This window comes from Branchiostoma lanceolatum, chromosome 11 (assembly GCF_035083965.1).
Source record: "Branchiostoma lanceolatum isolate klBraLanc5 chromosome 11, klBraLanc5.hap2, whole genome shotgun sequence".
NCBI classification, from domain to species: Eukaryota; Metazoa; Chordata; class Leptocardii; order Amphioxiformes; family Branchiostomatidae; genus Branchiostoma; species Branchiostoma lanceolatum.
In genome coordinates, this window is record NC_089732.1 from 14065368 (window position 1) to 14080181 (window position 14814).

General features: G+C 43.5%; 2 protein-coding genes across 2 annotated transcripts; one reads left to right on the plus strand and one right to left on the minus strand.

Moving 5' to 3' along the window:
- The first annotated feature begins 35 nt into the window (after nt 1–35).
- LOC136444915 (acetyl-coenzyme A synthetase, cytoplasmic-like) lies at nt 36–5306 on the plus strand. Its single transcript, XM_066442690.1, has 4 exons — nt 36–254; nt 985–2874; nt 3403–4214; nt 4759–5306. Exons 1-4 carry the CDS (start codon nt 74–76, stop codon nt 5173–5175), a joined length of 3300 nt encoding a protein of 1099 aa, XP_066298787.1. The 5' UTR covers nt 36–73; the 3' UTR covers nt 5176–5306.
- A 4132-nt stretch (nt 5307–9438) lies between these two features.
- LOC136444796 (high mobility group nucleosome-binding domain-containing protein 5-like) lies at nt 9439–13040 on the minus strand. The gene is made up of 2 exons (XM_066442537.1): nt 12060–13040; nt 9439–10997 (listed from the first exon to the last, which is right to left on the minus strand). The coding sequence occupies exons 1-2, from the start codon at nt 12587–12589 to the stop codon at nt 9998–10000; spliced, it is 1530 nt and encodes a 509-aa protein (XP_066298634.1). The 5' UTR covers nt 12590–13040; the 3' UTR covers nt 9439–9997.
- Between the last annotated feature and the right edge of the window lie 1774 nt (nt 13041–14814).

Here is a 14814-nt window from a genome sequence, read left to right on the forward strand (position 1 = left end):
ACGGATGATCTCTTGCAATTTTTGAACTTAGACCACCTCAGCAGAATTGCCAGCCGTTGGAAACCAGTTGAAGATGTCCGCGATGGCAGAGGTTCTACAGCGACCCGTGCGACTGATCACTGCACTACACAACAGCTTCGTGGATGTCCTCATCCTTCCATCACAGCCCCTGAACCCGACCCATCCCACCGTCCCTGTGGTGATCGGAGCCTACGATAAAGACCACTACGTCAGGATGGACTACGTCACACCAGGTACGTGAATGGAAATCAAATAGCGACTAATAGCTATAGGTACATGGCTTTCAGTATGGCATCGTGTGGTGTGTGGCGCAATCGGTAGAATGTTTCGCCCAGAACCGAGAGGTCCCGTGTTCGAAACCCCGATGTGCCCCGATATTGTGCCCTTGGGAAAGGCACTTTTCACGACTTTCCTCACTCCACCTAGGTGCGTATTGAAGTCAGCTGCTGGCACCGAATGGCAGCCGCCCAGACCCTTGCGACAGTTCCACAAAGTGCGAATGTATCTGTTCTGTATTATATGATTGTAAACCCTGCAGCAATTCAGCACTGGCTGCCATTGCACGGGTAATTTTTGACCAATAAACCATTATTATTTCTTAGATTTACACATTCTTTTTAGTGGTAGCGAGAAGTATCTATCTTCTGGGTGTGTATTATGCATATGCGCATACGTGTCATTGTTTTGATACAGGAACATCTTGGTATCAGTTTCTTTTCAATCAATTCATGTTCACTCTGTGCCATGCACTGAGCTGTTTATATACGTTTCTCACAATGTATTAATGTTTCAAACCCAAATAAGATAGAATATTTTGTGTTAGTATTTGAACTAGAGTAGTCACATGCTATATTGTTACCAATTGTCTGTCCGTCCTTTCATGTTACATGTACTTGCAATTAGCCTACGGGCAAGAACTTGAAATAAACTCATTAAACTTATTATCATTAATCTCAATTACAGAGGCACAAGCGGCGACATCTGGTGGTCCGGAGCTCCACTCTGACGACCACAGAGACGGCGCAGCGGAAGAAGAAGAAGAAGGCATTACATGGGAGAAAACAGACAGTGGACACGCTCTCCACTTCAACACGACCATCAGCGATCTTACCAGACAGACGCGCGTCCCAGACAAGACGGACTCACGATGGGCCTCCCTAACTACTGTCACCTTCGCCGACTGCACCGTGGAACTCAAGAACACAGAAGACTCACCGACCATCGAAGTACGTACTCCGAATATGAAGCAAGACCTAACAACCCTTTCGAGCGCCCTTGCTCTATTTCCTCATCGCTCTCAAGTGTCGAAGATATACCTTGGCGGTAACAAATTACGACAGATACCCGGCGGAATTGTCCTCCTACCAAATCTAACATGTCTGTCGGCACCAAAGAACAAGTTAAAGAAACTCCCGGCCAGTATTCTAGACCTCACCAGCCTCACCGTGGTTGACCTCAGCCGAAACCATCTGACCAAGTTTCCCGAAGATCTCCAACTCCTACCGCTGTTGGAGAAAGTCTTCCTCTGCTCTAACAAGATCAAATCCATCCCAGTCGGAATTCTTAATAAGATGAAGAACCTTCAGGTCCTGGCTATTGATAGGAACAATCTTAAAGGTGTCCCCAAAGACATCGTTGAATCCAAAAGCCTTGTGGAGTTACACATTAAGGGAAACCCTCTCAGCAGTTTGCCCAGAATGGTGTTCAGCATGTCAAGTCTAAACTTGCTTGGGGTTGACAGAAATGTGTGGGAAGGCTTTCTGAAACACAACGACGACGCAAGATATCGTCCATCATTTAACGTGTGCTTCGACAGATGCCAACACATGGGCACCGATAGGAAACAGAACCTTCCCGACACAACAAGCACCACCATTCAGAAAGCAGAAGACAAGCAAATGGGCCCATTGGAAGAGGACAATCTACCAAATCAAGGATCTTCAACAGAAGAGGAGCCGAGGCAAGATGGCCCAACGGAACAGGGTCAAGAAGAGCCGCCTATCTCCCCGTCAGCTGAGATGAGTTTGACAACGCACGTCTCAAGCATGGACGACTACAGCAGCACTTACCGAAGGTCCATCGAAGACCCTGCCGAATTCTGGCGAGAGGTCGCCGAAGAGTTTCACTGGGAAACCGGCCCGAAAGGAAAGTTTGTCGAGCACAACTTCGACCCCAACGTCGGTGACGTCTTCGTCAGGTGGATGTCGGGAGCGACAACCAACATCACCTACAACCTACTGGAGAAGAACATCCGAGAGAAGTGTCTTGGGTCTGCCCTTGCTTTACAGTGGCAGGGAGACGATGACGCGGAAAGACGGGAAGTGACGTATGCACAGTTGAAGAGCCTGGTTTGTCGCGCAGCCAACATGCTCAAGGCTAAGGGCATCAAGAGAGGCCATAGGGTGATGATCTACATGCCGCAGACGATAGAACAGGTTGTGGCCATGCTGGCCTGTGCACGTATCGGCGCCGTGCACTGCGTAGTGTACGGAGGGGCGACGGCAGAGTACCTGGCTGACCGGGTGAAAGATTCCAAATGCACCGCTATCATCACGGCTGACTTTGCTAAAAAGGATGGCGGCAGGCAACCCATGAAGACCGAAGTGGACAGGGCCTTGAAGATCTGTGGGGAAGAACACTCCGTGCACTCTTGCATCGTCGTGCGGCGTGCAGGCGACGGCGAGCCCGACGTCTGGACGACATCGGGCGGGTCGCAGGAGAAGAATGTCCCGTGGTGTGACGGCAGGGACTACTGGTGGCAGGAGGAGATGGGGAGAGTGGATGACGAGTGTGAACCGGAGTGGATGGATGCGGAGGATCCCCTGCTCATCCTCTACACAAGTGGGTCTACTGGTGAGTATAGAGATGAAGAATTCAATCTTGACTTTAAGGAGGGGCAGAAGACATTGGGAAAATCGGGGTTTCAAGAAACGACTCTGGCGTACCGATCCGCATTTCGTAAAGCCGCTGTCCAGTCATCAGCCAATCAGATAATCGCACTCCTGTTGTTGGTTACTAGCCAATCATGCTGAATCGTAGGCGGTGACGTGCTTGGATGGTAACTTTTCCTCCAACAATAGTAGGGGGATTATCTGATTGGCTGACGGCTGACCAGTGCTAACACAGTTAGGACGAATCACAGGCCGGTACGCCAGGGTCGTTGCTTGATACATACAAGTGGTGGGCCAGGTATAAGAGGATGGGAAAGGGTGTGTCAACAAAGTATGTAAAACAAATCTGAAAAGTTGTAACCAATTTCCAATACAGAAATTTTCGACTGTACAACACCAGTCTCTGTCAAGGAATAAGCAATCCACCGCTGAGATGAATTCTGTTTGTGATTTCATCTTGTTAAATATTGGTTCTCGCTTTGATTGACAGGCTCACCAAAAGGAGTCATCCACACAGTTGGTGGCTACATGATGTACACAGCAACCACCTTCAAATACGTGTTCGACTGCGGCAACGTCGCCAACAAAGTCCACTTCTGTACGGCGGACCTTGGCTGGGTGACCGGACAGAGTTACGTCATCTACGGCCCGCTGCTAAACGGCGTCACCACGGTCCTGCTCGAGGGCGATCCTCTCAAGGCCAACAGGATCGTTACCATGGTGAGGAGGTACAACGTCACCAGCCTCTACACCACGCCCACAGCCATACGTCACATGAAGGCGACTAGCGGTTCTGACGCGAACTACAAGCTGGACACTCTCCGCGTTGTTGGCACCGTCGGTGAACCGATCGCGAGGTCAACATGGCGGTGGTACCGGAGCACGATCGGAGGCAACCACTGCTCTGTAGTCGACACGTACTGGCAAACGGAGACCGGCGGGCATGTCATGACACCCCTCCCGGGAGCCACTCCGATGAAACCCGGCTTCACCACGCTTCCGTTCTTCGGAGTCGAACCGGCTGTTCTGACCGACGATGGGAAAGAAATGGCCGGGCAATGCGAGGGGCACCTGGTTTTCAAGTCGCCGTGGCCGGGGATGATGCGGGGGATAAACGGGAAGCCGGAGAAGTTCACCTCCTACTTCCAACAGTTCCCCGGGTACTACTACACTGGAGATCGGTGCCGGCGGGACGCAGACGGGTACTACCGGATCCTTGGGAGGCGGGAGGATAGAGTCAGCATCCCCGGCGCCATGGGACAAGTCTTCAACCAGCTGGACGTGGAGGCAACACTTCTCCAGGTTAGTAGCATGCCAACTTAGCTATTCATTATAAGCTTGTTCACTTTTTAAGTACGCAATCCGTACGCATGTACATGTCATACATTGCGGTAATCTCCAAGCAGATCTATAGGTTGCGAAGTCCGTATCAAACTGGCAGAAGAAGTACGTTGCTATACAAGCTCATTCTTCCAGTTGGATACGGTCTTTGTAATCCATTGGGCCTGCTTGGAGACTAGCATTGCGGGTACTTTGTCAAAGTTGAAAGCTAGTGGATTACCTATTTTTAAGGACCTTTGACATTTTACCCATAATGCATCAAATTGTGCACGCGCACTTCAGCTAGTGAACTAGCTTTTTGCTATCGCCGAAGTTTGCTCTTCGGTGCAAAATATCCAATCAGGAAATGCCTTTCAAAGTCATGAGATTTGTTGAAGCCAATACTGTCTCCTTGCATTTCTGTAATCTCAAACCGTGAGATCTAAGTATTCAGCGGAGAGTGTAAAGAATCCACTACTAGAAACAACTTGTACTAAATGCTGCAAAAAATTCTTCCGCCACACAGCATCCCGACGTAGAGGACGTTGCAGTGGTCACGACAGACCCGACCGACGACAGCTTCAGCGGCAGCGGTACCAGCAGCGGCGGATACGACAACTGGTACATTTTCGTCACACTCCGCCAGACGGCGTGCCTGACAGAAACGATCTTCAACAACCTTCGCGAGATGCTGGCTACAACGCTACACATCTTCACCCCACCCAGCCACATCCACTGCGCGAGTGAGCTACCTAAAACCTGGTCAGACAAGGTCCTCCGACGGCTGTTGCGTAAGGTCGTGCTCAATGACCTTGACCTTGGTGACTTCCATGTCGTGGCTAATTTGAGGTCACTCACCACACTTTTCAGGCAGTGCCGTGACATGCAAACTTCATGTGACTCCATAGAATTTTTTACAAAACCAAGAACCATGCCATCGTGAAAAAAAGCACGTCAAACCTGATTTGGTAAAAGTCATGCCATCATTAAACAAATACTGAGACTGAAGTCACTTCCCAAAATTTTCAGGCAGTGTCTAGACAATGCAAATTTCGTGCCACTCTATCGACTTTTTACAAAACCAAGAACCGCCGTCGTGAAAAAATCAAACATGTCACGACAAAGCTGATCCGTTACAAGTCATGCCATCCGACTAAACAAATACCAAGACTTAAGTGACTTCCCAAACTTTTCATGTCTGTTTTTTTTTTAATTTACAAGGCCAAGAACCATGCCATCGTGAAAAAAGAAGTCACGGAAAACCTGATCTATGAAAAAATCATGCCATCATGAAAGCAAGAAAACTTCATATAACACCAAAGTTGAATTTGTTTACAAAACCGTCATGTCATCTTTAAAGCAAATAAACGGATACGCAAATTTCATATCACGCACTGAAATCTTATCGGTTTGAAGAATCCTGAAACCATGAAATAAATACAGAAATTTTCGTTTCATTGCAAACTTAAATTCGATTCGACATTTTTCAGGATACCATTTAAAAATGTAGAGATAGAAAACTAAGTCGGATGATAAAAGGGCGTGAAACTGAATATAAGAGCAGCAGCAAGTGCCCTTACTGACTGAACATACTAACTTCATCGCCATTTTGCTCCATTTGCAATAGACTTCGGATTCCAGTAACTGCGGCCATCTTGAAATGTACTCTCGCGAGAGCACATACAATCTAGCGAGATTGAGCCTGTCCTTGCACGCAAATGAGGGCCACTATATAGAGGTAGTACTCTTGTAACATGTATTATCTGATCGTGACTAAAAAAATGAATATGGTTCATGTAAAAAGGGCTGCAAAACTGTTTTGAAGTAGCCAAAAGTTATCTTGCCAACTATGCAGGTAAAGTATTGTCTCTTCTTCAGCCATAACTCAGGAATTGTCAGAATGGTAAAACGTATATAGCCTCATGTTGTCATGAGTAAGATGAATAGGAAAATGCCCAACGCTACAACCCGTTTGTTATGGAATTTTTGTATGTAATTGCATCAACACTGCATGTGTCATCGTAGTTTAAATCTGGTACAGTGTTTTAGTATTTCATTTTTATTACGTCATAGAAAATACACATTCTGTATTGGAGATGTCCAATGTGGATTTGAAAATAAGTCATTAGCTTTATTTGATCATATGTGTCACGAAGAATAGAATTTAAGCATTCTGTAGGATGAATTGCTTGTATGCAATAACCCTTCGTGGTCGACCATTGTTTGTTCAACATGTAAAATAAACAAAAAAGTAATATATGTATATATATATATATATATATATATATATAATTATTGTACAATTTTGAATGTAAAACGACAAAACGTATGATCTATACTCTTATTTCTGCATGTAAAATTGTATTATATTTCTGACCACTTACAGCAATATTTGATATGGTTGCAGCTAAAAATATTTTCACTGACTTCTGAAATGTAAAGTTTGAAATGTTTTTTGAAACAAATTTGTTGTTTTACCTTTCCGTAATTAAACAACTATTTATGTTTAGCCATACCTAGTATGGCTCAACATATTGTTTTTGTTCACGTTCTTCTTCTTCTCCTCCTGCCAAATCTTCAAATGGAATCTACTCCGTCAGTTTTGGGCCAAACGACCTGAAATTTGGCATGTAGGTAAAGATGGCAAATACCCTTAGGTGATTTTTCATTTGTTTCGAAACAGGCCTTAAAAACATTTTTATGGAGGTTTTTTGGGGCATTTTTAGACAATTTTTATATTTTGGGTTCCTGTGCCCTGGTATTGCAAGCAAGTGACCTGAAATTCGGTACAAGGGTGCCTTGAACATGTCCCTACAGGACTTCAATCACATTTCTGGTGTACATCACTTCAGAATGCTTCATTTTGGGGACTTTTGGACCCATTTTCAGACCAAAAACAGGCCAAAAGTGGTATCCACGTTCCATGTTCTATTTGCTGCTGGCCAAGGAATCCATGTTCTATCTAAGGATCCCCGCGTTCCATTTGCTACTGGCCAAAGAACACTGTTCTATTTAGGTTAACTGAGGTCATATTGCAGGAACACACGCAAGCCTTTGCAGTAAGAAGCTCTTGGGGTCTCGCAGAACTTGTAGAGAGAGTTTTTGTACGGGTGATTTTGGAACAGTCCATTTATGCATCAGGAGGGAGATTGTCGAAGTATAATGCTCTCGCAAATGTTGCCTTTCTACATGCAGTTAATATTTCGATTTGCCCAGGTGTTATTTTGGGACATCCCACTTCTTGCATGGGGAGGAGTATGGCTAAACATGCTGTATTTGCTCAGGGGCAAATGACGGCCTTTCTATTTTTTAAGTGTGTTCTATTTTTAGGTGGAATTCGTAATGGAAATACAACGAACAGAACTCTTTTGTGACGTGTGGTGTAATACAATAAAATGTGTCAAAATCCATGGTAGAAGATTCATTCTTGGCTCATATATGACTTATAAACTCAAACGTATCCAATCAAAAAGTGGCTAATGACTTGAAGAAACGTAGTGTTGCGTAAATGGTCTATAATCATGTGCTTATCTAATGTACACGTGCTGTTACTAAAAATGTAAACGTTTTAGCCTCAAACAGAAAGGAAAACACAGTCTAATTGGTTTGACAGCTGCTTCAACAAGCAGTTGATCCCCATTTCATCCATGCATGAAGTGTAAATAAACATAGCATGTAGCAATGAAATTTATAGCTGTGCAGCTATAGTGCTGTACTATAGTGTCAAACAATTTAAGCTTCAGCCTACCATGTAAAGAAAGGGCCATGCTTTGGGAACCTTTCAAAACCACCCCTATCGTACTCAAACAGTAGCTGTGGACTGATCTTCCAACCCCCATTGAGGTTTTCAGTTAATTGTAGTATTGAAACCTGCTTAGTTTTGTTTGTAAACACTGGAAATACGAATAAATGATGCAAACGATTTAGTACAAATAACATGAAGATTGTTTTTCGTTTTCTCATTTGCCCTTAGTCTTACATTGAGTACACTTTCTAACTGATAAGAGTCGTCAAAATACAAATAGAATTTAGGCGTTCCTTTGGCATTGGGCAACAAATCACAGCGGCCTGTCACGTCCAATATGCCCGTCACTTGCCGTACTTGGCGTGACTCAGACGACATGCATGTCACTGCGTATCAGAGTCAACAGGCGATCATTCATCTGTCTATATATAGATACGATACGGTCATTTGGTGATATCTTTTTCGGTAGCCATGTTATTGGGGTGGATAGGAAAGTTACAAGTGTAATGGCTGAATGTTTGTGCAACTCCTTACCTTTATTTATCAAAACCTTTATCACTGCTTCTTTTGAAATAAACAAACAAATGAATATTGTGGATATGACCTTGCTACTTGACCTTGGCAGCCTAAGTTCATAGGTCAAAGATGCCAGCTGTGATCACACAAACATCTCCTCCCTGAAATGTGACTTGGGTCGTACCATACCATTGTAGGGACTTAAATTTTACATCTATTCATAGCTATTCCAAAAACGCATAGAAACTTATTGAAACCTGTCATTTATTTGCACAACGATGTAACCTATACAGATAACAGTGTTATCACTTCAAATCTAATCTAGAGTTTCTTAACTGCTAAAGAAATAAAACGCAGGCGACGATAGAATTGAGCAAGTGCATTCTAGCAATTCACTGCAAGACATATCAAAGCATGGTGATCAAACACTTTTACACGCCAGAAGTGTTAAAACAAAAACTGATCAGACAATGTAGAAAACATCCTATCTTTCTTATACATAAACAAAATATGTTTTTTCGGTTCTATCCGCGGTTTCCTAATCTAATGCAGTCCGATTCTGTTTAGCAAAACGTATCGACAGTTCTTTACAGTCCCCCAGCATAGCCTAATCCGGGACCTTCCACCGCAGACAAAAGTAAAGCAGATGCATAACATTCACCGCCGACAAATGTAAGCACATACTAACATTCTCTACATCGCAGTATTCAGACAGGAACATTTCAATAACGCAAGAGCTTGCAGTATGTTAGCTTGATAGGATGACTGTACTACTGTCTATACATACGTCAAGTACTTACCACTTTAAATTCTTACCATTCTGTGTTTCTAACTACGATTTTAAACTAGACATATCAGCACACATTAGATTCGACATATCTATAACATACTAGTCTTATTTCTACATAAGTGTACAGAAAAAAAAACTATCACTAAGCTTGTCAATAATGAACTAAAATCTAGTTGTCTTATTTAGTTTGTGGAATTAAAAAATATAACAGTCAATAGATTGATCTAAACTAAAATTTGGTCACGAGAAAAAAATGTGCCAGACCAGAACAGTTTGTAAATAAGGTCACAGTAAATATAGAGGTGAGAAATATGTAATACTCTGGAACTCTGTTTGGTGATATCGTGTAACGGACGATTAACCAGTGAAGCACTAACACGTTCATTGGATACCTTCCATAACTGCTGATTGGCTATTTGCTTTAATCTAATCAGTATATCTATTAAACACTACACCCATCAAAGACCTAAGCAAGCTACGTCTCGATATCGAATAAGTCAAATAATGCATACAAATAAGCTCCTAAACTCTTCGCGTGCATTGATAAAATGCTTTTTCTAATCCTACGAACTTCTGTCGAAATATATACGAAGGAAATGCCATATATACACGACTGTCGTCTGATATAACCAGTATAGTATCATATTTCTTACAAGTAAAAATAGGAGGGTTCAGTTACCACTGGGGGATATGATGTTGAAGGTCATGTGATGTTTAGAGGTCAATGTCATGGCTGGAGAAGCTACACTGTCCTCCCATCTCTTCGTCCATTGATGAGGAGAAACTTCCTCCCCTCTTCATGTAGGTCTTCCTGGTCGACCCACCTCCTTTTTGGCTGCTTATTTTCTTCATCATTTCTTCCATGGCGCTGCCTCCCTCCATCTTCATTCTCTTTCCTCCCATCGTCATTCTCTCCATCTCTTCTTCCATTTCTTTCATCTTGTCGTCACTCTCTTGCTCGAAGCACGCCCCCATCTTTCTCCGTCCCTTCTGTGGCTTCCTGCTGGTTTTACTCTCCGGGAAGCCCATCCCCCAATCTTCGTCGTCAAAATCAGCCATGCCCATGGTGATGTTTCCTCCCTCGAAACTCTCTTCCCTTCTCTCACTCTTCGACGACCGACTGCTGGATTTGCTGGTCTCCATCATTCCTCCGTTGAAGGATTCCACCTTGCTTTCTTCCTTGTGCTCTTCCTCCTTCTGAGATTCCTCGAGCTCCATTCTTCTCCCGTCTTCGGTCTCTTCTGTTGTCTGTTGGACCTTCTTGCTTTTCTCTTGCGACTTCATCTTGTGGCCTCCTTCGAACTCCTCTCTTTGTTTCTCTTTCATTCCTTCCTCTTCGAGCTCGAAGCTCTTACCTTTTTCTCTTACAGCAAGTCGCTTCCCTCTTTCTTCAAGCTCCATCGACTTTCCTTTCGACTTGTCGTCGAGCTGCATCTTCCTCTCGCGTTCTTGAAGCGCGGTTTTTCTACCTTTCTCTTCCAGCGCCATTTTCTTTTGTGAATCCTGTGATGCGATCTTCCTTCCTGTCCACAGGTCCTCCGACTCCATTTTCTTATGTTTCTCTTCCAACTCCAGATCTTTCCCCTCCTCTTGTAGCGCCATGGCTTTCGATTTCTCGTCTAACATGATCCTCTTCCCTTCCTTCGCCATGGCTAAGCGTTTCTCGTCCTCCTTGAGGCCCATTTTTCTTCCCTTTTCTTTAATTGACAACTTCCTGCAATACAAGAGGCAAAAAGGTTAATTTTAAAGGCAGCCTAATATATTTTATAAACAATATTAGGGCGTTGAAAGTCGTATTTTCAAAATTATTGTTTTAGTGATTTCTATTCATAGGAAGTTTGATTAACACTATTCCATTGCATATCGACCATCATGGAGCAAAAATGCGTTGTGTGGTGGGAACTCATTGAGCATCTGAGGACTTGGAGGCCAGCCATCATTTCAAATCTTCCGAACATGCACGATTCGGAAGATAAGTCCTGAACGCTTCCATAGAAATAATCACGTGGCCATACTCAATGTGGTCGGGCATTGTGACGTCACGCGGCCGGAGGTTACCGAAAATTGTCGACCGAAAACGGTTATGGCTGGATTGTTGGATGATTATTTGGTGGTACCAATAAATAAAATACTCCTTTTGCGGCTAGTTTCTGTGCTCTTTTTGAATGCCCATAGTATGAAATAATGATGCAAATGTGCTAATATGGGGAAGTAAATGTCAATTTCATATAGATTGCTTTATCCAGAATATTTCCAGTTTTACCCCCTGAAATCGCTTTGGGCACCTTTAAGTTAACAGTCCACAATGACAATCACAACTTGACATTAGGTTCAGAAAAGATGTACTTCAAATGTTACAATCAGCAAAAGTGGTGGATAGCGTTACCTAAATTCTTTCTATGATAAACCGGAAATAATCCTTTCATAAGCAGGATTTGGCTGATTGCATAACGTACTAATCTACAGCCTGTGTTACGCCATCATTCTCGCCTGTCAGGGCTGATACCCCCCTCCCCCACTAGCTAATCTCCAAGCAGATGTGTTACGTGGACGTGCTTTAGTTTGATCAGAAAAATTAAAATGGCCGCTTTTTTCTTCAGTGGCCTCCAGTCGACGAGCGATGCCCAAACTAAACGTCTGCTTGAGGGTTTATTGACTAGTTACTATGTATCACCTATATGATTGTTGCGTTAATGTAAAATCAACTATAAAACAACAATAATTGAAGAAAAATCAAATCACAACTAGATACGATGAGGGAATTTTTTTCTTTTACCTTGTGTCTTCTTCCATCGCCATCATCCTGTCATCTTCATCCATTTCCATCCTGCTCCCCTTTTCTTCCAACTGCATCAGTTTGTCTCTATCCTGTAGCGCCACCCTGCGACCTTCCTCCTGCATTGCAAGGTTCTTCCCTCCTAGATCCATCTGTGTCCTGGTTCCCCTCTCTTCCACGCCGATCAGGCGGCCATCTTCTTCCATTTCCAGAACTTTCCCCACTTCTTCCGTTGTCATCTCCTTTCCCTTTTCCTTCACCGTCATGGTCCGTCCCTTCTCCTTCATTTTAGCCCTTCTATCGCCATCGTCCATGTCAATGTTTCTGACCTTCTCGTCGAGTTTGCCCTTCCGTCCCTTCTCCTCGTCTTTTATCTCTATTTGCCTCCCTTCTTGATGAACGTCACATTTCTTGCCGTCTTCTGCAAGCTCCATTTCTTTCTTCTCGTCCTTCTTCGAAACTGGGAGCTTATTTCCTAACTTCAAGTTGATATTTCTTTTCGCCATATCTTTCTGTGCTTGTGAATACATCAGAGTCGGGATAGTATGGCCCTCTTCTCGCAGTAGATGTTTTAACGAATGTTTGCCGTCCGAAACCCTTGTCACGTACACAGTATTCCAGTCGGCGAGGGCTCGTTTCAACAACTGCGGCCACGGGGATCTCTTGTCGTCAAATGAAAGACGCCCTCTCTTTTGTCGCCTCTGTGATCTAGTCTCTAGTACCCAAGACGCTTGTTTCCAATAACGAAATAATCCCAGGGTCCTTCTAGGTTAGAGAGAACACAGAAAACACGCAGGATATTGTCTACAGGGTCCCTACTAATTGCTTTGCAGCTGTTCTCTCGCTAGACCCACTTATAACGCCGCCGGCGGAGGAAGCGAGTCACCCGCACTATCATTGGACATCGTGCCGGGCGTTGTACATATTTGACAGTTGAGTTCAAATTCCTTTGGCACGGCATCATCCCGTTTCGTAATGCTGCCTTTCGGGGAGCCTTGCTATTGCAGCTGGCGATGGATGTTTTCTATGATGCAAAAACTACATTCTTTCTGATATAGATGTAAATAAATAAGTCCCACTGGGGGATGAGAAAATTTGGTATGAGATAACGCCCTTGTAAGGCACTTTGACCTGAATACGGGTCTTAATTGTACAATAGCTTCAACGGAGGAGGAGGAGGGGGGGGGGGGGGGGGGGGTAGTTGTACCTTATTTGGATGATGTAACGTACACCCCTCACATCGCTATGGGACGACACTCACATCTAATAATAGCCGGCCAGGGTGATTTCTGGTCAAGCCAAGGGACAGGCCAATAACATACCGAAGGATGCAGAATATTCGAGAACATTAAACACACAGCAAACAAAATAATTAAAAAAATTGTGTTTTTTTACTGGCTCCTCTTTGGCTGGCGTTAACATATATTTCGCTGCACTTTATATTCATAATATGAACGATATTCACACGCGTATTTACTCCTACAAAGTATCAAGTAAAGGTTTAGGAAGTCTACAGCTATATTAAGAAGGGGTTTACGTTTATTTAAAGGGTGATAAATGGATATTCCAAGAAGACGATTTTATCAGATGAGTGTCGAAGATTGATTGCTTCCTGTGTATCAAATTTGCTGACAGGCTTAATTGACAAATCGCAGAAAGGGCGTGGTGAAATGTATACAGCTATTTATGTGGTCTGGAGTCATTATCTATAATGTAACATTGGTTAATGGATAAAACTTTTGTCGTATCCAGAATAGCGACGTCATATCACATCGAACTTGCGGCATTTGGTCCTTGGTAGTTAACGAATGACCTTGAACTTTTAGGAATACGAATGTTCCGTTTATCTCTATATCGTATGTACACCTGTTGCTACGATACGATGGGGAAAAGGTCGATCATTTTGATTTCTCTCTTCTGTTTATCACTTAGTCGGATTAACGAATCGCTTAACAGCAAATACTGAACCATCAGCCACAGTTAACATGTATTTGTAAGGCCACAGCAAGTCATTTTTATGGATGACATCAGCGCGCTCATTAATTTTCGCCTGATTTCGAAATAAAAAACAAGAAATTTCATTGCCCTCCGACGGTGGTCAACATGCCAAAAATTGGCAAATATGTAGTAAACGTTGACAGTCTAAGGTGTTTCATTGCATATGAATACCCAGTGTAGTTCCTGCCCATGATGCACGATGGTAAAATATGGGCCCAAAATTTCCAGACTTTTTTAGAATTCGAACAACATTCTATTACGTTCGAAGTGACGTAATCGAATAGAACGTGCATTCTATTCGGGGTCACTCACGGTCATATGCAGGTTTTCACTGTAAATTCGCGCCAAAAGGCCCTTTCTGTCCTAGGTCCCTTGCACAAGAAGAAAAAACACTTTATCACAAATACAAACTTTTTTCTGGACAGTATATCTTTGCTGACATTTTGCTGTGGACATGGAACATGTAGCCAAGCTACTGGCGCCACTGTTGATGACTTTGAATGTTGCAGGACTTGTTTACGCCGGCTTTAAGTACCCCCTCCCCCTATCTGTGAGGCATGACATTGTTCCAAAGTGGTATGAAAAACTCGAGCAATGTGCGTTCAAACTCACTCATCGAGGTCTTAAATTTTCGAGAACTAATATCCCCAGGCTTTTGTTTTAGGGATTTTTTTGATACGGCGGAAATTTTGATTTACGGGTGTTTGAGTGTAGAAAAATGTATTTTTCGACCTATTTTCGGTCGTAGAAATAATTT

What these genes read in the sequence shown, in the direction of transcription:
- LOC136444796 (XM_066442537.1), bottom strand. Translation starts at nt 12,589, where the DNA reads ATGTATTCACAAGCACAGAAAGATATGGCGAAAAGAAATATCAACTTG. An exon ending in GCGATGGAAGAAGACACAAG is followed by an intron (nt 10,998 to 12,059) that starts GTAAAAGAAAAA and finishes CTTGTATTGCAG; the next exon opens with GAAGTTGTCAATTAAAGAAA.
- LOC136444915 (XM_066442690.1), top strand. Translation starts at nt 74, where the DNA reads ATGTCCGCGATGGCAGAGGTTCTACAGCGACCCGTGCGACTGATCACT. An exon ending in GATGGACTACGTCACACCAG is followed by an intron (nt 255 to 984) that starts GTACGTGAATGG and finishes TCTCAATTACAG; the next exon opens with AGGCACAAGCGGCGACATCT. An exon ending in TGGAGGCAACACTTCTCCAG is followed by an intron (nt 4,215 to 4,758) that starts GTTAGTAGCATG and finishes TCCGCCACACAG; the next exon opens with CATCCCGACGTAGAGGACGT.